Source organism: Saccopteryx bilineata, chromosome 3 (assembly GCF_036850765.1).
Source record: "Saccopteryx bilineata isolate mSacBil1 chromosome 3, mSacBil1_pri_phased_curated, whole genome shotgun sequence".
Taxonomy (NCBI): domain Eukaryota; kingdom Metazoa; phylum Chordata; class Mammalia; order Chiroptera; family Emballonuridae; genus Saccopteryx; species Saccopteryx bilineata.
The window spans coordinates 270,473,039-270,501,020 of record NC_089492.1 but is presented as its reverse complement, the minus strand read 5'-3'; the positions used below and the strand labels follow the sequence as shown (position 1 = coordinate 270,501,020).

Here is a 27,982-nt window from a genome sequence, read left to right as displayed (position 1 = left end):
GCTGCCAAGCCAGAAGGGTAACAGCACCTCTCCACCCCACCCCCTCCCTCTTCCCTGCAGGATGACTTCGCCAGCCTGCCCAAGGGGCTTGCCTTTGGTCTCTTCCTTCCGGAAACCCAGACCCAAACTAACCCTGGAACTCCTGGACCAAAACCTTTCAAAGACTCTCCCTGTCCCAAGATAAGGCTACACTCCTGGTGTGGCATTCAAGGGTCCGTTAGGTCTCCCTGGGTTCCAGTGAGGGAGCCCAACTCAGACTGCCTCGGGCTCTCGCTGACTTCACCCTCAGGGTGAAGTCCCGCAGCTGCTCCCCGCAGGAGGAACAGGGTGAGAGGTGAAGAGAAAGACTATTGAAGAATCTGATTCCTAGATCCAGCCATACCTGAAGCCACAGTCCCTGCACTTTACACTTATGTGAACCAAGAAGCATCATGACCACCTTTTTTATCTTTTTTTTTTTTTAAAGTAAACTTGATTCTTTACAGTTCCTGTTACTTGCAACCATCTCCTTCCTGTAAATGCCCTTTTTGGTTGAAGCTAGCCAAAGCAGGCCTGCAGCCAAAGAACCCTCAAGTATGCAAAGGTTCTTCCTGACCCAGGACCCAAGACCTCACCAGCTTCCTCTCCAACCCCTCCCCACTTTCAGCCAAACTGACCTGCTCCCCTCCCCCACACCCACCAAGCCCTTCCATATCCAGCTACTTTCTCCTAAAACATCCTTCCCCGCTTTGCTTACTGCTGCCCACTCGTCCTTCAGACTCACTTGGTGAAACTTCTTCCAAGAAGCCTTCTCTGGCTGCCTGAGGTCCCTCAGACTTTCCCCATCGTGGTGTTGGCTGTTCCTTGAACTCTAATAATTAGTGATGAGTCTGTCTTCACCTACCCTAGACTGGGGGTTACTGGAGGCAAGTCTGACCAATCACAATCACCCCCTGTGCCCAGCAGAGCACCTGGACCCAGGTGGGTGCTCTCCAGGTGCAAGGAGTTCACCCCTTACCTGGAAGACACCACGCGCTTACGTGGTCCGTGACTTGTAATAACAGTGCCAGGTCACGACACTCCCCAGCTAGACACGACCCCCTGTGAGTCTTTGAACTGAACAAACAGGCGTGCGTGTGTATTGGGGTGACAGAGGCCCCCATTCCATATCTGAGGAGCCACACCAACCCGAGAGAAGCATGTTGCCGCTTTATTGAAACGTCTTCCCCGTCACAGAAAGCAGTGACGGGAGCAGGTTTGGCAGGGAGCCTCGTGCGCCGCCCTCTCCGTCTGGACCCGCCAACAGACCCGGGGGCCTGCCTCCGTGGCCCTGCCTCCTTGCACCTCTGGGTCCGCTCCCTCAGGAACCCCAGCCCTCAGGGAAGCAAGCAAAAGAGGGGCTGTTGGGGCAAAAACCTTCCTTACAGCACCACCACCGTGAGCCCTCACAGCATGGTCTGCACCCACAAAGGGTTTGCCTGATTTGACTGAACTCATTTGTGGATTTAGTCCAACAAAAAAGGATTTGCCTGATTTCAGGACTGAATTTCTGCTTGACCACAAGCATCAGGCAGAACCGGGTCACTTACAACCAAACTGGTGACGCATGGAGTAGGTAGAATGGACTGACGACTCGTTACTAGAAATGACCATGGTTGAGGTGACCCATTTCACGGAGCCCACTGCTATGTGACTGCTCTGACCACATGTGACTGATTGTTGACAGTGACAACTCTTAAGCAAAACCATGTGTGCTCAAAGGGACTGTTGATTACTGAAAAGTACTGTTATTTCCTGAAACTAGCTGTTGAATGATGGTTTGGCAATGGTCTGACTGACTCTTCATTTGAATTAACAATTATTTAGCTATTCAGAAGTACTGAATTGACCAGAGTGGGCAGCCAGTTATTGGATTGGATTGGATGGTTTGGGGGGTAATCTGATATTTTTAGTATTAAATGTAATCCCTATTCTAAATTAACTGGGTCGGCTGACTTGGTAATTATTTAAGGAAGCTATTTGAAGAAATTGAGCATATGGATTTTGTGGGGAGGAATAACTGATGATTACTTCACTGAATTGTTGTGTGAATTGACAATTATTTACAAACCAGTATAACAGACTATTGTAATTTGACCAAATTATTTCACTGAACTGACAAATTGTGTTTTTTTGTTAATTTGTCAGCCACTTGGTTAGACTGGTCCAGCTGAATGTTATTTAACCAAACTCAATGAATTTAGAATAACCAATTGTTTAAACAAATGTCAGAGCTGATCAAAACAAGCCAAGTGTCATCGGACTGAATCGTTGAGAGATCCGAGGAGTTATTTAGCCTAAAGAGTTGACCCAACTGTGAGCATCTCTCAGGCCCCGCAGAAAAAGCAGGCCAGCGAGGGGTACACAAGCAGATTGTCCTGAAGTCAGCCGGGTGGTTCATCCAGGCCACAGGGGCCCCCAAAGGGAAGAAGCTGCTTGTGAGGCGGCAGCTCCACCCCTCCCAGCACCAGGGCTGGGGCCTGGCGCTGTCACACCTCAGAGTATGGGGGAGGCGCCGGGTCCCCCTCCGGAGTCTTGGGTGGCAGAGACATAGCTTCCTCGTAGGACGGCAGGACCACCTGGGAGGGACAAAGATGAGGGTTGAGGACTGGCCAGAAGGAAGCACACCTCGGACAAGAGCATGATGATGACTAGCACGCCTGTGCACCTACTGTGTGCTAGGCATGGCATGCACCAGACAGATACAATTTCTGTTCCTGCCGTGAACAGACTTGCCTCTAGCCTGTTCAGCATCAGGCCCCTTGTTTGGATAACACACCAATTGCCCTGGGAAAACATTCTCGGTCCATGTACTTTCAGAGAAATTGACCCCATCCTGGGGTGGACATGTGACCTAGGTGGCACCACTCAAACTAGAATTTCATCCCCCTGGCTATCTATGGTCACTGGTTTGGGGATAGGCTTGTGACCCAAGCTGGTCCAATCAGACATGTTTCTCAGACTTCCTTTCTGCTGGGGGTTGCTGAGAAGGTGGGATGTCAGCCTAGGGGTTTTGGCAACAATTTTGCCACCATGAGGAAAGAAGGAAAGGGCTGCTTGAAAATGGAGCCAACAGTGAGAAAAGTAGAGTCAAGAAATGGAAAAGGGGAGATCACTAGATGTCAGGACTCAGCCAGGCCCAAACCTGTTCAATGAACTAATAAATTCTCTTTTTCAACTTAAGTCAAATTGAGTTGGGTTTCTGCCACTTGCAACCAAAAAGGTCTTGAGACTAATACAATCCCCATTTTACAGATGAGAGAAGTGAGGTACAAATAATTTAAACCAACTGCCCTTTTCCTATCACTTCTCCAATCAGCTCTTTCTAAGTGCACCTCATCCCTCTGCTTGAAGGCTTCTTCCCTTTTTCTAGCTAACTTGTATCATCTGACAGTCTAGGACTTGGTCAAATGTCACCTCCTCCAGGAAGCCTTCCCTGACACCCCAGATGAAACCAGCTCCCATTGTCCTCGTGCATCTCTCACTGAGTTGTGATTAGGTTTCGGTGTCTGGACTCACTCTGGACTAGACACCCCTCTAGAATGCGGTAGAATCTTAGTCTTCTCTCTACCCCCAGGGCTGGATATGAGGCCAACAAAGAGTAAAAGGCAAAAAATCTTGCATGCGTGTGTGAATGAAAGATCCCTAGACTATCAAAGCTGAATGATATCTTCACATTTCTTCTAGTCGAACCCTCATCTTACACGTGGAGAAACCAAGGCACAGCAAGGGAGAGAGACTCGCCCCCAATGACGCAATAGGTGGAAGAGCTAACACTCATCTCCCCTACCAGGCTCACCTTCGGCAGCATCTTGGAGCTGCTCTTCTCCTCCGCTGAGTTCGTGTACTTGATGAGCCTGTAGCATCTCCACACGCACTTGAACATGTAGACCTGGAAAAGGCCCAGGTCAGGCTGCGCATTGCCGGCCGTCCTCCTCGCTGCCCCAGCAGGCCTGAGACAGTGCCAGGCGTTTCCTGGGGAGTCCCGGCTCACCCCAGAAGGCAGCGGTCAGCGACTGCTGCTCAGACCTTTATTTGGGTTGAGCAGTGCCTGACCTTCCAGTGCCAGGTCCTCCAGGTATCTCCCTTTTTACTGCCCCACAGACTCAGTGCACGAAGGGCTTTTCTGGAGGCTTCTGAGCTCCCTTCCAACCCCCCTGCCAATAGTCCTACAGATCCTGCTTGTCCGCCCCTGGGGACTGGAAAAGGTTTGCTTGAAAATTGTTTATGATAAGTTATCTTGTAAAGCAGAACACAAAACAGTGTAGACAATAATACCCAATGTTTATAAATGCAAAAAAATTATATGTACAGATAGATTATATATATATATATATATATATATATATATATATGTTAAAGGCTGTAAACAACTGCTTTCTCTTAGCAGTTGATGTAAGAATTGCAGAGACAGCTCCGCATGGAGGACAAAGTCCCAGGGGCATGCTCAGGGAACAAGAGTCAACAGTTCCCTCTCTGCCCCACAGGAAGAAGCACGGGTCCTGTCTTCTAGAAGGTCTCTTGTTTTATGGAGTCTCATGATGGGGACTTAATGGGGCAAAAATAAATAAAATGAATTACAAAAGAATGAAGTATGAAGGGCCAGGGAAAATCAAGTAGGTGGAGGGTGGCCAGTGAGGCAGAGTGAGGGGCCCAGAGAGAACCCCAACCTACCCAAGGAGGAGAGGGGGGAGGCGGGGTTGTGTGGTGGGGTTTGGGAAGTTCTTCTCCAGTTGAGTGTGTGATGTAAACCCTCACACTGGTTGCCCCCAAGCCTTCAGGAAAGTTTTCATTGTATATACATCACTAACGCACTTGTACTTTGAGGCAAGGTTAAAAGGAGTAGAGTTGTTTGCAGGTTGGCATTAGGTGAGTCCAGAGACTGCTCAGGGCCTCCAATGAAAGGAGGCAGTGCTGTCTGCGTACACCCACCCACAAAAAGACCAGGAGGAGTGCACCCAGGTCTCAGGGAGTGCTGGTCTCTCTGAGTGGTGGTGGATTGAGGGGTGGGGGGCGGTGATTGTCTTCTTTCTGATCATCTGTAGTCTCTAAATTTCTACAATGAATGTACATTACTTTCATAGTCGGATAAGAACACTTTTTTAAAGCCCTGTCTTCTATTGCATCAAATTGGCCTCCTGGTGGCTTCAGGACACAGGTCCCCGTTGCAGCCTCTAGGATTCCCATGAGAGTCCTTTGATTATTTGGAAACAGCAATCACATCCCACCAAGTCATCTCTCTTCCAGGCTGAGCTGCCCTGGTTTCCTAACTCCCTCAGCTGACAGAGTTCCTCTTCAGCCTCCTGTATGTGCTGCCCTTAATACAGCCCAGTCTGTCACTATGTCTCTGAGAACTGGGACCTGAAACTGGACTTTATCTCCTGGGTCTGACCACCCCAGAGAATAGTAAAAACCATTCCCCTCCCTCATTCTCATCACTAAACCTCTAGTAACATGACCTCAGGACCCATCTACATTTTGGTGCCTGAATCACATAAAACTGTGACATGGGCAAAGCATAACTCATTAGGGCCCCTTTCACAGAGGAAACTTGAAGCCCAGAGAGAAGTGACTTGAAAAATGACCACATAGCTAGTGAGGGGAGAGGTGGGACTCAAACTCAGGTCCTTCAGAATCTAATTCCAGACAGAACAGTCCCTCCTTCCCTAGATCAGGGCCTCTCGGGGTTAAACATCAAGTCCCTGATACCTGAATGCAGGTGGTCTTTGCAGATCCACTTCCTCTAAATGGGTTGTCCCTGAGAATCCCGGCTCAGAGGAGCTGGTGTAGGGAGGGCTGGGTAAGGAACCGAGAGCAGGGAGGATGGCGGCGGGAGACACACACCTCCCTGCCTTCGAATGGTCCAGCATGGGTGAGCTGGGGCCCCACAGCCTCACCGCCCCTCTCAGGGCCATGGGGAGGGGACACTCACCTTCAGGATGAGGACAGTGACAAAGGCAACGGAGAAGATGAGCATCATCTTGATGAACTGGTTATAAGCCATTCCCTCCTGGCTGGGGAGGTAATTCTGCAACAGATTAGGGGGCTACATCAGTGCCTCTGGCCACATGTGGAGGAATGACAAGCCTGCTCTCCACACACACAGGAGCATGGTGTGGCACAGCCATTATTTTCGCTGATCCTGTGAGGGCCCTGTGAGGCAGGCGCTGCTTACCATCAGCCCCGTGGGCCAGGTGAGCAAACCAAGGGAAGCAGAGGCAGCTGCTGCCTGCCCCGATGGCCCTTACCTGGCGGTGCCCCAGCCCTAATCCTGAAGTACCTGGGAAATCGCCTCGTCGCCTAAGGGCAGCTCACACACAGATGCCAAGTAACTGCTCACCATGGCGTCGCCTCTGTGGCATTTTCAACTATGTGCACACATTCTTTGACACTACTCCCTTCAAAATGTAGGGCTCATTTCCCCTCCTTCGAGTGGGGGCCAAACCTAGACACTCACTTCTCACAGATCATAGAAGGTGGAAGAGGTGAGTGCGACCTCCGAGACATAGCAGTTTTCTCCCCGCTCTGTCTCGCAGATACTCACTGGGGGGGGGGGGGGGGGCGATGACCCAGCAGCCATGACAGCAGGATGCTCAAGCAGCCTTATTAAAGGTGCACAGGGTGCAGAATTGAAGTAGAGTGGACAGCCTCCCGCTCCCAAATTCCTGATCCCTCAAAGCTGTGTGAGATAATGATTGCTTATTGTTTTTTTCTTTTTTTTTTTTTTTTTTGTATTTTTCTGAAGCTGGAAATGGGGAGAGACAATCAGACAGACTCCCGCATGCGCCCGACCGGGATCCACCTGGCACGCCCACCAGGGGCGACGCTCTGCCCACCAGGGGGCAATGCTCTGCCCCTCCAGGGCGTCACTCTGCTGCAACCAGAGCCACTCTAGCGCCTGGGGCAGAGGCCAAGGAGCCATCCCCAGTGCCCAGGCCATCCTTGCTCCAATGGAGCCTCGGCTGCAGGAGGGGAAAAGAGAGGCAGAGAGGAAGGAGGGGTGGGGGTGGAGAAGCAAATGAGCGCTTCTCCTATGTGCCCTGGCCGGGAATCGAACCCGGATCCCCCGCACGCCAGGCCGACGCTCCACCGCTGAGCCAACTGGCCAGGGCCGATTGCTTATTGTTTTAAGTTACTGTGCTTGGGTAGAATTGGTTTGACAATAATAAAAAAAGTATTATTTTTGCAATGCAAATCCCATGCCAGGGTTCCCTCTGGGATCGGGCAGGGCTACTCTGAAAGCCACATGTCTGCCCGGCTTCTTCCCTGTGTCTAACCTGTCTCCCTTCACTGTTTTTAAGGTTCTTCCTGATCACTCTTCCTCAGTAATTCTCTCATGCAAGAATCCTCTTCTCATGCTCACTTCTAAGTAACTCAGCCCAGCCTATGCACTGAGGCACAGAGAGGGGAAGCAACTTGCTCAAGGCCACACAGCCAGTGACAGGAGTAGACCCTTGGCCCAGACTTACCATGTGGTTCATGGACTTGAAGTTGAGATAGGTGGGCACTTCCATGTAAGAGCTGCAGAGGGTCAAGATGCTCAGGCAGAAGTCCAGCAGCTGCAGGGTCATCAGTGGGACCTTGGAGGGGCGCTTAGGAGAACAAAGACAAGGAAGACAGACTAGCAGTTAAGCCCCAACCAGAGGCCCTGGTACTGTGGGGCACATGGGAGAGGGAGGGCTCCGCTTGAGAGACTGCCTTGGCTAGAAGGTACCAAACCCTCTGATCCACCATTTCCAGAAAGAAATGGATGTCCACTGCTCAGACATTCACACCAAGGGCCAATAGCAGACCCCAGACCTAGAACCAGGGACCTGACTCCCCACCCAGAGCCCTTCCACAGTGGAGCTGCCCAGCCTTTTCAAGGACAACAGTCAGGGGAAGTGCGGAGAGCAGCCTTGGGCAGCCAGCCAGGTCAGAGGGGCGCCGTCAGCGGCATCCCACTGCAGATGCTCAGAATGGCTTTAATCTGCGTCTTCCTTACAGGCGTCCCCAAACTACGGCCTGCAGGCCACATGCAGCCCCCTGAGGCCATTTATCCGGCCCCCGCCGCACTTCCGGAAGGGGCACCTCTTTCACTGGTGGTCAGTGAGAGGAGCACTGTATGTGGCGGCCCTCCAACGGTCTGAGGGACAGTGAACTGGCCCTCTGTGTAAAAAGTTTGGGGACCCCTGCTAGAACCTGGTTACAGAGGAGGGACAAAGCAGGGCTGGGGGCTGAGACGGGGCCTGTGCCCTTTCCTCTGCTGCGGGCTCACCGTGGCCGGCATCTGTTGAGTGCTCACCATGTGTGAGCACCCTCTACACACCCCTCATTTAACGCTGCTCGGGCACGTTGAGCAGGTGGGATCACAGGCCCATTTGACAGAGGCAGGAACTCGGGACGATTTGGAGGAACTCAGGGACTTGCTGCAGGTCACCAACGAGGAAGGGGTCTTGGGGGCTTCCTGTCACCGCCTGGGCTCCTCCCACATCCCAGCTGGGTGGGTGGAGGGCAGGGCTGGGTACTCACAGTCCTAGTCCGGGAGGCAAACTTGAGGTAGGCAGGCAGCTCCACATAGGAGCCCAGCAAGGTGAACAGGCACAGCAGGTAGTCCATGATTTGCAGGGACATGAAGGGCAGCAGGTACTTCTCCCGGTTCTAAAAGGCAGGCCCAGCACTGTCAGGGCGTCCCCTGTCCCCTGCACACTTCCCCGTGCAGCCTGATGTCCCCCTGAGCCCGTTCACCAGCAGCTCCCTTCCCTCCTAGATCCTCCTCCACGGGGATCCACACGCTCTCCTGACTAAGGCTCTGGGCTCAGGGAGAAGGCAAGACCCAGGCCCTGAGGGCAAGGAGATTCAGTGTCCCGGGAGACACAAGCAAGTCCCCATCTACAGCAGACGGTGCTCCAGGGACTCTTGGAGCAGGCTTGACTCAATTTCCTTTTCAAGAACTCAACCAGGATGAGCCATTTTACAGATGAGAAGGGATCAGAGAGGACTTCCTGGAGGTGGGGAAACCAAAGTAGATCTGGGAAGAAGCCAGAGGGAAAGGGGCAGGTGCTGGAGACAGAGGAGCCAGCAGGAGCGAAGGCCCTGCGTGGGAAACAGCCTGCGCTGCTGGAACGGTCAGACCCTCCCGCAGGCAGGAGCTCCGGGACAGCCTGGCTCGGTTATGGTAAGGGGCCCTGAACGGCTGAGGCTGAAGTCTCTCTGCTTCAATTGAAAGCAAGTGACCATTGTGACAAGGATCACTGCCTAGAAACCCACAGTTGGAGACAAAATCACAGAAAGGGTGGTTTTGTGGTTTCTCAGGTGGTTGTCTAAAATCACTCAGGAGGTGGCCGAAACAACCCAGACTGAGTCTCAGAGCTTCCAGGGATGGGCTGACCCATTTTTCTAGGTGGACCGTTTGCGTTTCTGTTTAAGCACCCAGGAGCCATCCACATAAGGTGGAATCCATCCCGGGGGTGCAGGGCTAGGAGAACGGCCTCAGCCAGAGGTGAGGGTAACATTTCAGGCAAGGTAGAAACCTTCCAAACTAGCACCAAACCTTTGACTCCTCTTCCTGGCCTGAGAGTTCCAGCCTCTGTCTGGCCAGGAAGGCCCTGTTTCCGGTCTTGGCTTCCTGCCGCCCTGGGGCCAAGGGACTGGTGGTTCCTCTTCACAGGCGGCCGAGCCACAGCCTGTCTCGCTCTCGGCCACTCGCCGGATGGAAGTGAGCTGGATGTGTCTACGCTCTCCCCTCTGCTTTGACTCCGCTCGCGTATGACAAAACCCACTGCATTCTCCCCTCTCCTCACTCCTCAAAGTGGCTCTTCCTCCTTTCTCTAGTCTAGCCAAATCCCCTGCCTCCACTTGTGTCATAAAAGGAGTCACCTGTGATGATCTCTAGGCTGCAGGTGAAGTCTCCCAAAATACCCACCTCCCACCGTCTCAGCAGCCAAGTCTGCCCACCCAGGAGGTGTGATTAGGAGGGGGCCCGAGGGCAGCTGGGGCTCCTCAAGCCCTGGCTCCCCCTCCGCTCCCCCAACGGGGCCCTCACCTTGACCACACCGACCAGCAGGCTCACGCTGATGACAAAGAGCATGGCGATGAGCAGGAAGCTGGAGATCAGGTCAGCTAAAAGGCAAGGGAGAGCAGTGAGGGATCAGAGGTGCCCCCGGGAACCCCAAGGGCTCCGAGGACCACACTTTGGGAACCACTGGTCTGGGTCTATGACAGTAAACAAGAAAGCCCAGGCCTCGCCCTCTCCTCGTTCTCAGTCTTAAAAGGCTACAGAGACGCAAAGGGAACATTTTGGATAACACAAAGGAATAGAACAAAGGGTCCTGGCTGGGGTAGGGGGAGGAGCAGCCTGTGTGGTCATCTGCTTTAACCAGGGTGAGGGCCGGAAAGGCCTCTGAAGCGGTAACTATGAGCTGCAGGCAGGGACCTAAGACAAGGTGTGGTCAGTGCAGGAACCTGGAGGAAGCCTGGAGGTCCAAGTGACCACTGCAGACAGCGCCGTTGACAGGGGCCGGATGTCACGATGTTGTTCTAGTGCGAGGGGTAGCCATGGACGGGTGTAAGCAGGACAGTCCTGCAGTCATCTTTCTAAGTTGGTTAGGTTTTGCAAAGGGCCATCCGACCTGCTCCCACACCTGGGGTCAGGACCGGTGGAACAGCCCATTTGCAGATGAAAGATCTGAGGCTCAAAGAGGGGAAGGGGCAGGGCCTCAAACCCTAGCTGGTCCACCCAGGGCCCCACTTTCCTCCTCCCCGGCTTCCACTTCCCGTTCCCTGGACCTACCAATCCTGAGGTAGCTCGTCTGGGAGAATTTGCAAGAGGCTTTGCCGTGAGCCACCTCCACCGAGTGCTCGATGAACAGCAAGACACTCATGATCTGGGGGCAGAACAGAGAATCGGTCAGCGGGGCCTGCACCACCCCTCGCCAGCCCCTCCCTCCCCAAGGTGTGCAGTCCAGTCAGGGGCCTGTGAGCAGGGTCCTAGAGGAGATGGCATAGCAGGTCCGTAGAGCATTCTGTACAAGCTCAAGATTGTGGTTCTTTTCTCTTCCAGCTCTGTGAGCTTGGGCAAACTACTTGACCTCTCTGTGCCCCAGTTTCTCCCTCTGTAAAATGAAGATAATCTAATAACTACCTTAGGAGACTATTACAAGGCGTAAATGAGAAAACCCCAGGAGAGCCCTGAGAAACTTGTTCTCATTAAAGCGGTAACTGGGACCACTGAAAGCCAGTCTTGAAGAGGAGGTAGAGGGCTGAGACTGGGCCCTCCACTACACCCTCTTTTATAACAACGGGCATTGTGCCTCCTGGGACCTTAGTCACAGCATCTGAGCAGCAGAGGGCTTCAGTTTCATGGAGTCATCCACACAGGCCTGGGAGCATCCAACCCGGGAATCCTCCAGGGTGCCCTTCAAAACACACCCCTCACAGCCCCTCAATTTCCCCATCTGCAAAATGAGGATAATAACAACACCTGCTTCATTGGGCTGTCGTGGGACCAAATGGGATATAATTCACTTACAGTGCCTGGCGGATCATAAGCACTCAGTCTGTGCTTTCTGTTAGTATTACTATTATCCCCACTGGACCATCGTAGGTTGCTGTGTCTCTCTTGTTCACTGCTCTGGATGTTTCATTTGATGAATGGATAGAAGGATGGACAGATGGACTAATAAGCCCCGTCCCCATAGGGAACCCCTGCTGAGGAGAATGGAAAAAGCAGCAAAGCTGCTGGGTATGTGTGTTGGAGTGGCCTTAGCAACTGCTGAAGTCCAGCCACAAAACTGGAGGACTTTAGAGGTCACCTTGCCTATGCCTTCCACCTCCAAATGCAGTAATCCTGGCTGTGCAGGCTCTATTTAAATGCTTCCAGCCACAGAAAACTCACAATCTTCTGTGTGTCTGTGTCCTTGCAGCAGGCCTCTGCCCTTCTCCCACCACACACATACACATATACACACATGATTATCTGGGCATCCACCCACACTGAGAACAAGACTATCTCCTCCCTCATCGTAGGTGCCCTACCTTTATTAATCTGGCCTACACTGGTAACTCATGCTCAGCTGATGGCAACCCAACACCCATCACCTGTTCATCCTTGCTGACTATATCTTAGCTCCTTGCTGGGATGTCTTAACTCAGACACAGGTCTCAATCAGTCTTCCTGCCATGTTACATCCTGTTTAGTGGAGCAGAAAGGGCTGGCACAGAAGAGTAAAGAAGAGCTGGGCTCCAGAGTCAGACAGAGATGGGTTTGAATCCAAGTCATCATGTGACCTTGGGCAAGTCACTTTACTTCCCAGTTTTCTCATCTGGAAAATGGCAATCTCTGGATTTAGTAAGGAATACATTGCATTGTATTTGCAAAGAACTGAGCATGGGACCTGGCAACAGATGCTCAGCAAACATACTCTGTTTTTGGCGGGTGTGAGCTTGCAAGGGGTGGTCAGGCTGTACCAGGAGCAGGGTACCCGGGGGCTGACAGCGAGTTTGCTCTAGCTGCCCCCTCCACTGGGGTAACCAAATGGGCTTTGTTTTACCAGGAAGGTTGAGAGCAGCCCAGAGCACAAGGCAAATGTGGTGAGGCCTGTGGTTGGCACCCACAAGAAACAGCCGTAAGAGAGAACAGCTGTTTCCTCAGCCCCTCCAGACAACAACTCAGTCCAGGACAGAACAGAGCTCCCTGCAAGATGGTGAGCTCCTCACCCCTGGGAGTGTGCAAGCAGAACACAGAAGAGTCACAGCAGGGCTTAGAAAGGCCCCTAACTTTCCACAGAAGACCAAGTCCCCAGTCTAGGTGTGGCACAAAAAGACTTTTGAAATCCCAAGAAACCCGGATTGTCTGAGACTTGGAATGAAGCTCAGAATCAGACAATCCCAACCTCCAGTTGTTCAAAAGAGCTTTTGTCCATTTATTTTATAAGCGCTCTCTGCTTGTTTTATGAACTGAGAGAGGCTAGGGGACTTGCCCAGTGATACACAGCAAGTTGGGGACAGAGTGAAACTTAAATCTCCTAGTGCTGTCCTGGTGCCTTCCCATGCACCCTGTCCCCCAAAACACCTCAAAAACCCCCCGCTAGCCCTGACCCCAGACGGCTCGGATATTTTGATCACACACCTATGTCGGTGAACCTTTTCAATACATTCCTCTATATTTCTTCATTTCTAAATTACATGTACGTGCTACTATCCTGGTTTATCATAAACATCATGAAACATACGTACAAAAAAATTTCAGAGATTAACAAAGAATATGACTGAATATTTTATAAATTCTAATATTGTCATCCTGAGACCCTAGTGGACACCTTGAGCATCATCCCATTTTAAAGACCACTGCTCACTCTCAAACCTTCTCACCTCCCCCCAGTTCCTCACTTCTTACCCTAAACATCTCTCAAGACCCCGCCACCATGCCTGCAGTCCTGCCATGAGCATGCTGACCACCCCTCCTGACTGTCCTGTGACCCCAGCAAGGGACATTCGCACAGCCTGACTCCTCGTGGGCCAGGTGAACCGCCCACTCCCTTCCAAGGATCCTCCCACAACCCAGAGAAGGGACTAGTCTTAATTCTCTGACCTCCTTTTCAAAGATAAGGAAAGTAAGGCTCAAAGAGGTCCAAGGTTTCCCAGCTCGGAGTCTTCAGGAGCAGGACTCAAACCCAGGCTGAAGGGCCCTTGATCTCACTCTCATCCCCGCTCCTCTGTCCTCCCAGCATCTCCCGGGCTCCTGGCTCTGCCTGGGGCTGCCCCCTTCCCCACTCCCATGTAAATTCCCAAACTCTGTGAGAAAGGCAATATTTTCCTTGTGTTACAGATGAAGAAATAGAGGCTCAGAGAGAACCCATGTGCTCTGTGTCATGTGGCCTGGCTGGGATTTGAACCCTGGTGCCTGTGCTCCCAGGGTCCAGGGCTCCACTCAGGGCTGAGTAGCTGCTCAGGGACCCAGCCCTGGTGCCACCAACCCTTTGCCCATCTTCCCCCAGCCCTGGATGCTCAGAGCTCAGGACATAGAACTAGAGTATGATGGGCGGCCTCCCCCACTGCCTCCCTGCTGTCCTGCACAGCCAGGTCCTGGCTCCTCCCTGACCTCAGTTTCCCCCTCCCGTCAGTGAGCAGAATCACCCCATTTGCACCCAGGGCCACAGGAGAGGCAGAGGAGTGGAACTTTTGCGCACTGTGGCACATCACAGCCAGGCTCCCAGCCCGGAGCTGCGCTCTGCTCCGCCCAAGTCTGGAACCAAGAGTCATTTGCAGTTCTGGAAAAGTACCTGGCTTACCTACAGCATACACTAGGAGAAGCCTGGAAACCCCAGGAGTCCAGACTTCCCAGGCCCTCCTTTTCCCCTCGCCTCCCTCCACCCTCTTACCCCCACCAGGCTTCCACCTAGATACAGTGCTGTCCTCCCCGAGCCCAGAGGGCCTGGCTGGGCGGTGACCCTCACTTTCCTGGAACATGGCTTCGCTCCTCCTACAAAGCCCAAGCATACAGCATCGCTCACCCACTTGTTCCTCCATTATAGCATCTTCTCACTCACTATTCCTTAATTCTACATGGTGAGATCATGGTGTTGAGAGCAGGGGTGCTGGATTTTGATGGTCTCAGACCTAAGATATATGCCCTTGAGCAAGCCACAAACCCTCTGGGCCTCAGTTTCCTCGTCTGAGAAATGGGGGTAATAACTGGACCTGCCTTGTAAGGTTGCTATCAAGTCAAATGGCATCTGGTACAGAGCCCGGCATATAGTAAGCACTCCATAAACTAGCACTGTTGGGCAGTGTTCATTAATCTGTGTGGATTCATTCTTTCCCTTATTTGTTCACTTAGTAAATACTCTCTGAGCACATACCACCTCCAGGCGCTATCTAGATAAGCCACTAACCCCAGCCTGCAGGTGTCACAGTCCCTGGGGGGAACCTGATGGGTGACCAGTATGTTCAGAGTCATGACAGGGGACACTCAGGGGGTTTAGGGTCCCTGATGGAGTGATCATCACTGTCTGGAAGACTCAGGGAGTGTTTCAAACACGGGAGAAGCTTGAGCATGGCTCTAAAGAAGAAAGAGGAGTTTTCACCAGAGAAGAGAGAAAAGCATTCCAGGAAGAAGGAACATCATGTGCAAAGGTCCGGAGCCTGGCCTTGCAGATCCAGGGGCCTGGGGTGACAATGCCTCTGCCCCAAGAGAGGGGATGTTACCAGTGGGGAAATGAGGCTCAGAGAGAATACAGAAGCAGCTCAAGGTCACCCAGCAAGACTGTCGCAGGGCCGGAGTCGGCCTCCCTTCTCCCAAGGCCAAGTCCGGGCTCAGGCTGTGTGACCGTGCCAGTCCCAGCCGTGCCCAGCCACCCTCACTGCCACCGCCACTCTCCATTCCCCTTTTTATCTCTCCTTTCTGCTTCTCCCTGGTTTCTGTTCCCACTCCCACCCCCACCCTGTTCCTTCTTTCTCAATAACAAGCACAACTTCCTTAAGTTGAGAAGCGGGGCAAGTGGCCAGGATGCCGGGAGATCCTCTATTTGTTTTCATGGTGGCTCTGAAGAACAACCACAGCTCGAGCTGAAGCAAAGGGGGCAGGGGTTCCTAGGAGGAGAGGAAAACCGGGGCAGTGGGGGACGTGGGGGCACTACCGACCGCGGCCACGGCCGTGATGGCGGCAACGCCATGGCTGAATGTAATGAAAGTTCTGAGCAGGTGAGGGTCACAGTGGTGACCGTGCTTGAGGTGGAGACTGGCTTGCATGTCATTGGGTCTGCAGCGTGGTGACAGCTATAAGCGTGTGAGTGGTGACAGAAGAGGCGGCAGTGGATGTGGCCGCGGTGGCAGTGACAGGTAACACCGTTAGGTATGCCGGGAAGTGGCGATTTACCGGCCGTGATCACACAGTCTCGATCCTGCTGCTGATGTTGATGGTGCTGCTGACACCATGATATCATGGCGGTGATGAAAACCACGGGGACAAAGATCCTCTCAGTTCTAAGGTTCAAATACCCATTCCCTCTCCAGAATGTGGGCCCTCTCTCGTGACCCACGGGTGGGGGGAGGGCTCAGGACCCAGCCTCAAGAGATTTCAGGGGGTTAAACGGACAGAACACAGCCCTCAGTAAGCACCTACTGTGTGCCAGCCAGTGCGAGAGCACGTTCTCCTCCGTGAACTTCACGGCCTTCTCCTAACAAGTCTGAGAGGTCAGGGTGCCCTCCCCCCATTCCTACGAGGAAAGCGGGGCTGTGTGTGACTTCGCAGAGGTTGCACAAGTAATCAGGCCCGGGCTTGTCCTCAACTCTTACCCTACTGATACGGCGGGTTGCAAAATGCGTCCCAAGTGCACACTCTTTCCTGCCCCCTCTCCCTTTTCATCCTGGCCTTCCGCTTTGAGGGTCTAGGGACTGAAAGGCTCCTCCATCATTATTACTATCAACCTCCCAGGCCCACCCTGTTTTCCCCGCCCCCTCCCCCTTGTCTGGGAGAAAAGAAACAGATGTGTCAGCAGCAAGAGGAAGCTCCCCTCCCCCACCCTACCCCATACTTCCTGTCACAGCCTATCGGGGGCAACCGGGCGGGGGCCATTCTCCAGCAGCACTGTCTCCCCAGCACACCCCCAGCAGCCCAGATAGCATCGCCAGGCGCCCCCTCGCAGAGCCCCGCTTCTCCGTGTCCCCTCCGCCAGACCGCTTTACTTCTCTGTGCCTCAGCTGCCTCACCTGCAGAACCAGAGAGAAGGATCCATCCTCTAGTAGGACAGTGGTATAGAGTAGGTGAGGTGGGATATGTCTGCTCCCAGAGATGAAGATTCTGAGAGATGGACTGGCCGGCCGAAGCGCTTGTGTGTGGAAACCAAACGGCAGGTCCCCGTGGTAGCGGCGGCTCTATTCTAACTGCTCCCAGCTGGAAACCTAATATTACCACAACCACCCCCCCAGGAGAGCCGGCCAATACATTGTCATATATTCATGAAACAGAGTACTTTACTGGTGAGGGGCAGGGGACTGAGCTGGCTGCACACAGCCACATGGGGGGAAGCCCACAGACATAACATTGGCAGAAAGGAGCCGGCACAAACGCGCTGTGATCTCATTCCCGTGTGGTCCTAGAACCGCACGTGTTGGAAGAAGTCAGTGAGGAGAGGTCACTAGGGGCCTCCGGGTGCTGGTCCTGTCCTATTTCTTAATCTGGGCGTAGGCGACACGGGTGTGTTCACTCTGTCAGAGTTCATCCAGATGTGTCCTTACGATATGCCAGTTACACATCAATAAAAGGTTTACAAAAGTAAAACGAATTAGAGACTTGCTGGCCCTTTCTCTGTGTCAGACCCTGGAGATAACAAAAATGAAACAGGCCAGCCAAACCCTGGCTGAGCTTCCAGACCATGATCACAGAGCCGCCGCGGGGGTGGGGGTGAGGGATGGGGAGCTGCCCGGGGGGGGGGCTGCGCTGGGCGGGGGGTTGGCCCTGGGAGCTCGGGGCCAGGAGTGGGGGGCTTCCGTTCCTGAGAGGTGGCAAGTCTTAAAGATGTCTCCAAAAGGACAATGGAAAGGGTGTTTCAGGCAGAGGGAGTGTCAGGGACAGCAGCAAAAATGGGTGAGATGCGTTCAGGAAACTGAAAGAAGTTTCTCTCGGGGAAACCATGACGTGGGGTGATTCACGTGCCAGGCACACAGTAGGCCCCCAGGAAATGGTGGATGGCGTGTGGCTGGGCTAGTAGAAGGATGTAGGAGACGCTGGTTTTACAAAGGTGGTGACTCTAGGGCTGGCAGGGACAGAAGGAAAACACTCGGGCCAGAAAGCACAGCTCGTGCAAAGCCAGGGGATCACAGAGCACACAGTTTAGATGGCGCTCACCACTGTTTGCTACCCTGCCACAGAGAAAGTGCCAGGGCAGGAGCACTGGACAGGGAGCAGCTAGCTCTGGCCCAGGACCATCTGGGAAAGCCAGCGTGTTGCCCTCAGAGCCCCTCCCCTCCCCTGCCTGTGCTCAGCCAATGGCAGCCCAGCAAGGCATGACCCCTGCCCTCTGGCCTTCCGGACCTGCCCCTGTGGAAGAAGACAGGATGGTAAGGAACGAGGTGGGGGGTGCCCGCGCTAAGGGTAAAGTTCCAGGGGCCTCTGCCACTCTTGGGGGTGGAGAGTAAGTCATCAAACCTCCTTTTATGGGCAGCCATTTGGGGACACAGATTCAGGCTCAGCCTTCAGGCTTGGCCTACCCATCCAACCTCCTCCACTTTCTGAATATGCAGGGAAGCAGCCTGCACCCCGCAAACTAGCCCCACAAGCCATTACTTCCCTGTTTACATTCAGAACAAACCCAGCCCCACCCCATGACAATAAGCATTATTATTATTTATACTACCGAGCATTCAAAAGAGGCCAGGTCCTCCTCTGAGCACCGACACACCCCTCACCCTCACCTCAGCCTTCTGAGGCAGGTTCTGTTACCTGCCCCATTGTTCCCCGTTTTGCAGGTGACATTGAGACTGCATCTTTCCATGAGGGCTCCATGTTAATGAGAACAAGGTTCCCAGAATAAAAAGTACAAACTTCTAGTTGTAAAATTATTTACGTGGGGATGTAGTGTAGAGTAGTGGTCCCCAACCCCCGGGCCGCGGACCAGTACCGGTCCATGGGCCATTTGGTACCGGTCCACAGAGAAAGAATAAATAATTTACATTATTTTCATTTTATTTATATTTAAGTCTGAACGATGGTTTATTTTTTTTTTAAATGACCAGATTCCCTCTGTTACATCCGTCTAAGACTCACTCTTGACGCTTGTCTCAGTCATGTGATACATTTATCCGTCCCACCCTAAAGGCCGGTCCGTGAAAATACTTTCTGACATTAAACAGGTCCGTGACCCAAAAAAGGTTGGGGACCACTGGTGTAGAGCACAGGAAATTTAGTCAGTAATATCGTAATAACTCTGCACTGTGACAGACAGATGGTTACTATGCATATTGTGGTGATCACATCATCAGGTATATTAATGTAAATCACTATGTTCAACGCCTGAAGCCAGCATAATATGCATGTCAGCTACAATGTGTCCGTAAAGTCATGGTGTACTTTTGACCGGTCACAAGAAAGCAACAAAAGACAATAGAAATGTGAAATCTGCACCAAATAAAAGGAAAACTCTCCCAGTTTCATACCTATTCAGTGCAGTTCGATGTGGGCTCACGCACAGATTTTTTAGGGCTCCTTAAGTAGCTATCCCGTATAGCCTCTACAGACTCGTCACTGACTGATGGCCTACCAGAACGGGGGTTCTCCACCAAACTGCCGGTTTCCTTCAACTGCTTATCCCACCGAGTAATGTTATTCCTATGTGGTGGCGCTTTGTTATAAACACGCCGATATTCACGTTGCACTTTGGTCACGGATTCGAATTTAGCGAGCCACAGAACACACTGAACTTTCCTCTGTACCATCCACATCTCGACTGGCATGGCCGTGGGCTGCTCCGCTGTATACACGGTGTACGTCATCATCTGCGCATGCGCACATGCTGCCACATCATCCTACAGAAACTGGGAGGGTTTTCCTTTTATTTGGTGCAGATTTCACATTTTCTGTCGTCTTTTGTTGCTTTCCTGTGACCGGTCAAAAGTGCACCATGACTTTACGGACACACTGTATATTTAAATGAAAATATTTTAAAAGAAAGAAATTAATAGGACAAGGCTCCCAGCTACTACAGCGGACATCCCTTCAACCCCAAATCCCTCCCCCACCACATTCTGGAGCCTCACTGAGCCTCAGTTTCCTCTTCTGTCAAGTGAAGGCACTGGTGGCAGCTGCCACTTGTGGGGTGCTCAGGAAGTGCCAGGTATGTCTCATACCTGGTTTCTTTTAAGTCTCCGAATGACCCTGCAGGTCACGGTGATTGTGCCCCATTTGACAGGGGAGAAGACTGAGGCTGGAAGGGGGCACTGGCAACACAGCGGGGCTGAGGCCTGGGCGGGCAGGAGTCAGCTCCCTCACTCTGCACAGCTCCTTGGTAAGCATCAGGCCTCATCAGGCGTTCTTGCTCCCACCCCCCACTTTGCCCCGGCAGGATGGTCCCCTGGGAGACCAACACGGGCGTCATTGTGCCCTCAGAGCAAAGTCCTAGTTCCAGACCACTGCCCTGGGCTGAAAATAAAAGCCTCACTTCCTGAGGAGCTTTGGCCTGCCCAGGCCCTGCCCTCTAGCCACCAGCTAATCTGGTGAGGGTCCCAGTCCCTGCACCAAGGAGGAACCTTTCCCAGACTGGTGCCTACCCTAGCTCTGGCCTTCTGACAGCAGTGAGTCCCTCCAACCAAGGTGACCCCTGATGACCAGAACCGCCACCTGCCTCTCATTCCCCCATTGGGCCTGAGAAGCAGGCAGTGGCGGAGAGGATGGGCCCAGCCTTGAGTCTAGTCCTTCCCGGCTCACCTCTCACAGGTGACGGACCATTGTCACCGGTCCACCAAACCTGGTGCAGCATGAAGAGTGCTTTGCTCACAGAAGGTCCTGCCTGCCTTTCCTCACTAGCCTCATGAGTCCAGTGACCTAGAAGGCCTCCAACGTTTCACAAGCTAGAGGGTGGGATGCCCACCCCAGAGATGAGGAGCACAACGCGGTTCCTTCAGCCACGGTGCTGGAGAGAGGCAGAGGCTCCCACGCTATCCCTCCAGCCTCCCCAACCCTCCCAGCAAGGGCACAAACCCTCAGCAGCAGCACAGAGCCAGGCCTCTCTGCCCCACACGTGGGCATCGGGCGTGAAGGTGTCTTTGCCCCACACGGGAGCACTGAGCATGAAGGTGACGAATGTAGCAGATTCTTATCCGGGGCTTTCCCCATTTGACAGTTGGAGCCTATTTTAAGGTCCCAAACAGCTGATATTTGAAAAGAAGCATGTCCTCTGTGGTCTGCTCTCAGGGCCTACTCTGGGCACTGCCTGCCAGCTCCCCCCCCCTCCAGTGGAGCCACATCAGCTCAATACTTTGAAACAGTTACTCTTGAGACAGGTACCACTAGCCCCTTTAATGAATGAGGAAACTGAGATCAGATCGCAAGGTCCCTTCCCTGCTCAAGGCTATATCAAGAGTACATGATGGAGGACAAGTCTCTGATCTTTTCTGTCCCAAAGTGGAGCAGAGAGAGGAACCCCTGAAATTCTAAGGAAGACAAATTTGGGGTGGGGGGCTTCCTGGAGGAGGAAGCTTCTTGTGAGCTGGACCATAAAGAAGACATGAAGGGCCTCATGGAACTCGGACTACCCCTGACCCGTGGGCTGGGTAAAGAATTCATTTGTTCACTCACCGGCTTATGCCACACACCTGTGTGACAGTGGAGCCTGTGTGCCAGGAGGGAGTAAGCCCCTGTTCACCCCCTCTGTGTGACCTGGAGCAAGCCAGGGACTCTCTGAGACCTCTGTTTCCTCATCCGTTAAAAGCGAGAATTGGGCCAAGCAGAGGTGCGTCACGGTAGCTATGAAGCCTGAAAGAAGCAAGGGACTTGGTCCAGCCCCACCCCTGCTGACCTCTCCAGCTTCCCCCGCCACACCTCACAGCCATCCCTTCCTCCAGCCCAGCTCCACAGGGCTTCCCAAAGAGCACGTGGTCTCCCCACCTCCAAGCCTTCGCGCATGCTGTTCCCTCCGCCGGGCATGCCCTTTCTTTCCCGGTATACTAAGCGAAGTCCTGCTCACCTTTAACACTCAGGCCTCCTCTGAGAAGGCTGGCCTGAATCTCCCACCTCCGCTGGGGCTGGGCTAAGACCCCTTCATCCGTGCCCCCATAACAACCAGCACTGTCATCCATCACAGACAGAATCACAGTTTTTCCTGGACGGATTAGAACCCCCATTAGAACCCCCGGAGGATGCAGGCCATGAATGACTCGGGCCTGGAGCCCGGCCTGGGGCTCAGCACATAAAAAAACGAAGAAGTGTTTGAGAACATATCTGCACTCACTAGAGACTCCTTTAAATAACAGAGGTTGCTTTATTTTCCTTTTTTTCCAATTTAAAAATTAGTACACTTGAGCAACCAAATAAATAAAGTAGCACTGGATTATAACTCAAAGTATAAAATAAATATCCACGAGTCCCTGCTGACAAAAACATAAATCATTTATTTATATATAATAAATGAGGGGAACAGACAAATCTCTCCCGTGAGGAATTTGGAATAATTTATATAGCCACTCTGCCCTGAAGGAGGAGAGCACACCTTCTCCCTCCTGAACTGTGGGTTGTGCATAGTGACTTCCTTCCCAAGAGGACAGTACAGGGGGCATCGGGGGACAGTAACTTTACAGTGGAGAAGCCTGACAGACACAACCTCAGCCAGGTGATCAAGGTCAACATCAACGGTGATGTGCTGTGCTGAGAATGGCGCTTGACCTCTGCAGTCCTCCTCCCCAAAACACCTTCCTCAAGTCTAGCCATGAGAAAACTATCAGACAGGTCCCTTTGAAGAATATTTAACAAACGCAACACCAGTTCCCCGCAAAACTGTCAAGGTCATCAAAAACAAGGAAAATCTGAGCCTGACCTGTGGTGGTGCAGTGGATAAAGCGTAGACCTGGAAATGCTGAGGTCGCCAGTTCGAAACCCTGGGCTTGCCTGGTCAAGGCACATATGGGAGTTGATGCTTCCAGCCCCTCCCCCCTTCTCTCTCTCTGTCTCTCCTCTCTCTCTCTCTCTCTGTCTCTCCTCTCTAAAATGAACAAATAAAAAAAAATTTTTTAATAAAAAAATTAAAAAAAAAACAAGGAAAATCCGAGAAACTGTCTCGGCACCAGAGGAACCCGAGGACGAAATGGAACCTGGGAGCCTGCGTGGGATCCTGAAGTGGAAGACAGGCATTAGGAGGGAGCTCAGGAAATCTGCGAAAGGTCTGGACTCCAGTAAATCATAGTGTACGCTGTCGACACATCAGCTGTGACCAGTGTGCCTTATTCATGTAAGGTGTGAGCCGTGAGGAAAACCCGGCGTGGGGTACACAGGAACTCCGTACTGTGTTCACAATTTTTCCACCAATCCAAAACCATTCCAAAATGAAAAGTTCATTCCAAAAAGCAGTAATGCTCATTGTACCAGGTACGGAGAAGAGAGAACAATGGAAAACGATGGGAGCTCCCTATCCTCTACCCCAGAGACAGCCAGGGCAATGCCAACCCTCCTCACCATATCCTGTAGCTCACTGGTTGAAATCACAGCAGGGGGTTTCGGGCAATGCATCCCTAATGGAATTCAAGGTGCCTTGGAGAAAAGAGGCTCGGGAGGGAGAAATTCCTGGGCAGAAGGGTCTTCTATATGGTCCCCATCTCCTGCCATTGACTTAGGACATGCTTTGGGTTCTCAGACAAGCCAAGACCAAGGTTACCACTTTAAGAAAGTTCTCTAACTCAGTGGCCTCCTTAGCGCAGTAGGCAGCGCCTCAGTCTCATAAGAAAGTTCTCTAACTCTCCTATGTAAGTTTGGGTTAGAATCATTTGTGACTCAGGAAATCCTCTACCCAAATCCAGAAAAATTCTGAGAAGGGCCGTTCCAGCCATTGGACACTGGACCGTCCTCCAGTAATAACGCTCCTGACGACTCCATGTGTGAGGCTGTCTCAAGACACCAAGGGCCCGATTTAACCCTCCCCAGAGGGGCCCAAGTCCACGAATAGCTCTCAATATGCAGGGTTGTCACCCTTGACTGGCTCCAGATGGCAACCAGCCCAATACTATTGACACATCTGGAGAGTGGCTTCTCCTTTTTCATCCAGATGTCCAAGGCCCTGACATCACACCTGGCATCTGACTGCTGGGCCACAGGAAAGCCCCCAGCCCCCGCCCTTTCTGGGAAGACGCAGACACCTGTCACAGAGGGGACAGGAGGATGATCCCCCACTGGAGTCGCCTAAGGACCCGGCCCAGACGTGACTGCTTGAGCCAGTCGTACAGCTTCTCCTCTCTTCTCATGCCTCCTGTTCTAGAGCACCCATGGCTCCCTCCGACTCACTGCATGGACTGTTTCTCAGCCGAGAGTGATTTTGCCTCAGGGAACATCTGGCAAGGGCTGGAAGGATTTTGGTTTATCTCAACTGGAGGGTGCTACTGGCATCTTGTGGGTAGTAGCCATGGGTGCCGCCAAACATCTTACCATGCCCAGTTCAGTCCCTACAACCAAGAATTCTCCAGCCCAAAATATCAACAGTGAAGTTCCATATTTTTTCCGCTTGTCACTCCAAGCCCCTCCCACCTCCTGCTATCCAACCTGAAGCCGCCGGTTGGTCTGTGTAGTTTCACCTGCACAAGCCGCTGTCCTTCAGTTTCTACACCTCTGCACAACCATTGCTCCCCCATCCATACTCTCCACCACCCAACTCTATGTCTCCGCCAATAGTGCCACCTCCAAGAAGCCTTCCCTGGTCACTTGCCCACAGATTCTCCAGCTCTGTGGACAGGCACTGATATCACTGCATGTCATGTATGTCATGTCACTGATGTCATGTGCAGGTGAGGACCTCAGAGGGCGTGATCAAAGAGAAACCCTGAGAGTCACAGAGTCTGGAGTTGATAGGGCAGTCTCTTGGCCCGGGCAGCCTGCAGCTGGGTCCCGCTTGGCCTTCACAGTGATTTTTTTTTTTTTTACCTTGAATCAGTCGCCAACATAGAAACATCAGAAAATATGATATCAAAGCCTGTGTTCCCTGCTTCTCTAAACATCAGAAGTCTCTGCCAGGGCCCACATTCCTTCATGGCAACAATCAGTGGAAACCAAGCAGCCACTAGTGGACCCAGAATGGGTTCCCCGGGTCACCGTGGGTCCAGCTGCCCTGCTATTCTCACTCGCGTGACCTGTCTGGCCTCTGGGGGCACTGAAGTTTGAAGACCTCTGAACTAGTCCACACCCTCTCCACACCCTTCATCTTAGAAAGGGAAACTGAGGCCTGAGAGAGAAGCCTGTCTGAGGTCACACAGCCAGGTAGCGGTCAAGTGTGGGTGAGGATCCAGGTAGCAGTAGAGCGTGGGTGAGGGTCCAGGGGCCGCTTCCCATGGGGCCCTCTCTGAGTACCACACTGACCATGAGAGAATAGCTTGAAGGGGCCCTAAGGACTTGGTGTGGGGACAGCCCAGGGGCCATTGCTTCTCTGAGAATCACCCTTGCGTTGACAGAAGGTAGGCAGGGCAACCTCCGAGCTCCTCCCAAAACCAGCGTTCCTGGGTCTGACAGCTTGACTCCAGGTGTGCCGGCAGGAGGCTCCGTGTCTGATGGTGTCTGATGCGCAGGACTGATGAGAAGGTGCTCACGCTGTGGCAGGCACTGCCTGTAGCGGTTAGCACCCTTGATCCTCACAAGCAGCCTCTCAGAGGTTGCTGTATGCACATTGATTAGAGGAGGAAACTGAGGGTCAAGGAGGTTAAGCAAGTAGCCCAAGGCTGCACAGCTAGGAAGGGGTGAGGCCAGGATTTGCACACCGGCGCTGCCCTCTGAAGGCCAGGCTCCTGCCCCAGCCCTGCCTGCCCAGCCTGCAATGGGAAGCAGAGGCAGCTGGGTTGCAGCGTCTACAGCAGCCCACCCCTGCCTGCGGACTTCGGTTAATTTTGAGGAAGTCCTTCCAGGCTCATGAGAGCACTATTAACCACAGGCCATGAGTCACCCTGGAAGAAGGCACCCCGGCCTGGGGGAACTGGGTATGGCGTGGAGTTGTGCAGTGGGGGCGGGGGTTTAAATAGGACAGAGCAGAGACCCTGACCTTCAGCCATGGAGATGGGGGGACCTCTGGCCCTGGGGAGAGGGTTGTGACTGACCCAGAGTCAAGGCTCCACATCCAGGAGGTGCACATTAGCCTCCAAAGCAGAACCTCTTGGCCCCGTCCCCCTCGGGTTGCCCCATAATAGACTGGGCCAGGCAAACCCCCTGTCCGTTAGCACAAGGCCTCAAGTTTTCCTGATGGGGGGAAGGCAGTGGTTCGTCTGAACTGTAAACTAACGGTTCTAACCTCCCGTGAGAAGCACAAAGGCAGATTCCCACTTGTCAGCCCAGGCCCCGCCGCGGGGAAGAGCCGGGCTGAGCCCGGGGCCTGGCCCCATATCCTGGCAGCAGTCCCAGCCCCCGTGTCTCCCGAGGCTCCTGCCTCCCAACGCACATTCCCGTCTGGGGTTCCGTTCGTACCCGGATGACCCTGTGGCTGCAATGTTGTCCCATTTTACAGAGGCAGAAACCAAGCTTCAGAGAGAATGTGAGTTGGGTTTTCCTGCAATAAGCACCTCTCCTTCTCCCACTGCTCTGCCCAGGTGGCTGCGACAGTCCCCTCCCCCGCAGTGACAGAGCGGGACACTGAGACTCAAGCAGGATCCCACAGAAAGGTGGTGAGCAGTGGCCGTCCAGTAGGAGGGGGCTCAGGAGACGGGACCCTCTCTCTCACACACAAACACACACGCACGCACGGTCTCCCTGGGCCGGCCCCGCACTCACCACATGGTAGATCGCCAGGGCGGTGGTGGCCATGCGCACGTTGAAGCAGCAGCAAGTCTGGCGGATGGCCGTGCTGGAAGCCATGGTGCTGCTGTCCCCTCCTCCGAGGCACTGAGGGGGAAGAAGCCCGGTCCTGGAGCAGGACAGAAAAGGGGAAGCTGCCGGCTGCCCTCTTCACTTCCTTCCTGCCCCGCAGACAGGCAGGAGCAAGGTCTTCACAGTGGGGCGGGGCAGCTGGGAAGGGCTGCCTGCCTCCGAGCACCACAGCGGGCCCCCTGCCACTGCCAGAAGGGGCTTCCCGGGAGGGCAGACCCTCACACCGTCAGCACCTACCCACCGTGTGCCAGGGCTGGGGTTAAGCAATGTCACAGTCCTGCCTACTGGACGCTCACCACCACCCTTGGAAGCAGGAATTGTTACCAAACCATGTCCAGATAGAGCAGGGGTCCCCAAACTTTTTACACAGGGGGCCAGTTCACTGTCCCTCAGACCGTTGGAGGGCCGGACTATAAAAAAAAACTATGAACAAATCCCTATGCATACTGCACATATCTTATTTTAAAGAAAAAAAACAAAACAGGAACAAATACAATATTTAAAATAAAGAACAAGTAAATTTAAATCAACAAACTGACCAGTATTTCAATGGGAACTATGGGCCTGCTTTTGGCTAATGAGATGGTCAATGTGCTCCTCTCACTGACCACCAATGAAAGAGGTGCCCCTTCCGGAAGTGCAGCAGGGGCCGGATAAATGGCCTCAGGGGGCCACATGCGGCCCGCGGGCCGTAGTTTGGGGACCCCTGAGATAGAGAAACAGAGGTCCAGAGAGATCAAGACGTCCACCCAAAACCTCACAGTAGTTAGTGCTAGTCGCAGGATTCAAACCAGGTCTGGCAGGCTGCAAAAATAACTATTGTCGACTAATTCCTACCTCTTCTAAACGTGTTCCTGGATTAAATCCTTTAATCCTCACCTCAACCCTTTGAGGGAGGTACTATTATTGTCCCCATTTTACAGGGGAAGAACCTGGGTGCCATGGTATGTTGTTGTGGACCATAAATGGCAAAAAGCCATTATAGATTCGAGGTTTAGCAAAAGGCTAAGTTCTCCCCCCTCCACCTCCATATTGGCTATGATGCTAAGTATTTGCACCCACTTCACTTGCTTGCTTAAATTGCTGGAAGCAATTTATATGCTCTTCCTCTTACTCTTTGTTTGTTCAGATGTTGGTTGATTTCACTTATGCGTGGTGGGGGGGATTCCTGTTTTAGCCTTGGATATGTAACTTTGTATCAAGGACTTTCTTGATTTGCATATGGCTATACAATAAAGCAAACTGGAGCTATGGGGCACTCTGATATTGCCATCAGTATTGGAAGAGTCCTCCCGGTCCCATTTTTTCCTAATAATTGTGTTTCTTTAATTCTGCACCGTTATTAGGAGCTGCACTGGTCCGCAGCAGGAAGTGATTTGTCCGAAGCCACACAGCTAGCTTGTGGAGAAACAGAGGTTTAGACCAGGGCTGATTGGTTCTAGAGGC

At 52.9% G+C, this 27,982-nt stretch overlaps 1 protein-coding gene across 1 annotated transcript; it reads right to left on the bottom strand.

The window, feature by feature from the left end:
* Positions 1–1,167: 1,167 nt before the first annotated feature.
* LAPTM5 (lysosomal protein transmembrane 5) lies at positions 1,168–26,628 on the bottom strand. The gene is made up of 8 exons (XM_066269852.1): positions 26,441–26,628; positions 10,790–10,883; positions 10,043–10,119; positions 8,530–8,658; positions 7,488–7,610; positions 5,951–6,046; positions 3,818–3,910; positions 1,168–2,597 (listed from the first exon to the last, which is right to left on the bottom strand). The coding sequence occupies exons 1-8, from the start codon at positions 26,522–26,524 to the stop codon at positions 2,508–2,510; spliced, it is 786 nt and encodes a 261-aa protein (XP_066125949.1). The 5' UTR covers positions 26,525–26,628; the 3' UTR covers positions 1,168–2,507.
* Between the last annotated feature and the right edge of the window lie 1,354 nt (positions 26,629–27,982).

What these genes read in the sequence shown, in the direction of transcription:
- LAPTM5 (XM_066269852.1), bottom strand. Translation starts at nt 26,524, where the DNA reads ATGGCTTCCAGCACGGCCATCCGCCAGACTTGCTGCTGCTTCAACGTG. An exon ending in TGCTGGTCGGTGTGGTCAAG is followed by an intron (nt 8,659 to 10,042) that starts GTGAGGGCCCCG and finishes CCTGCCTTTTAG; the next exon opens with AACCGGGAGAAGTACCTGCT. An exon ending in GCTCCAAGATGCTGCCGAAG is followed by an intron (nt 2,598 to 3,817) that starts GTGAGCCTGGTA and finishes TGTCCCTCCCAG; the next exon opens with GTGGTCCTGCCGTCCTACGA.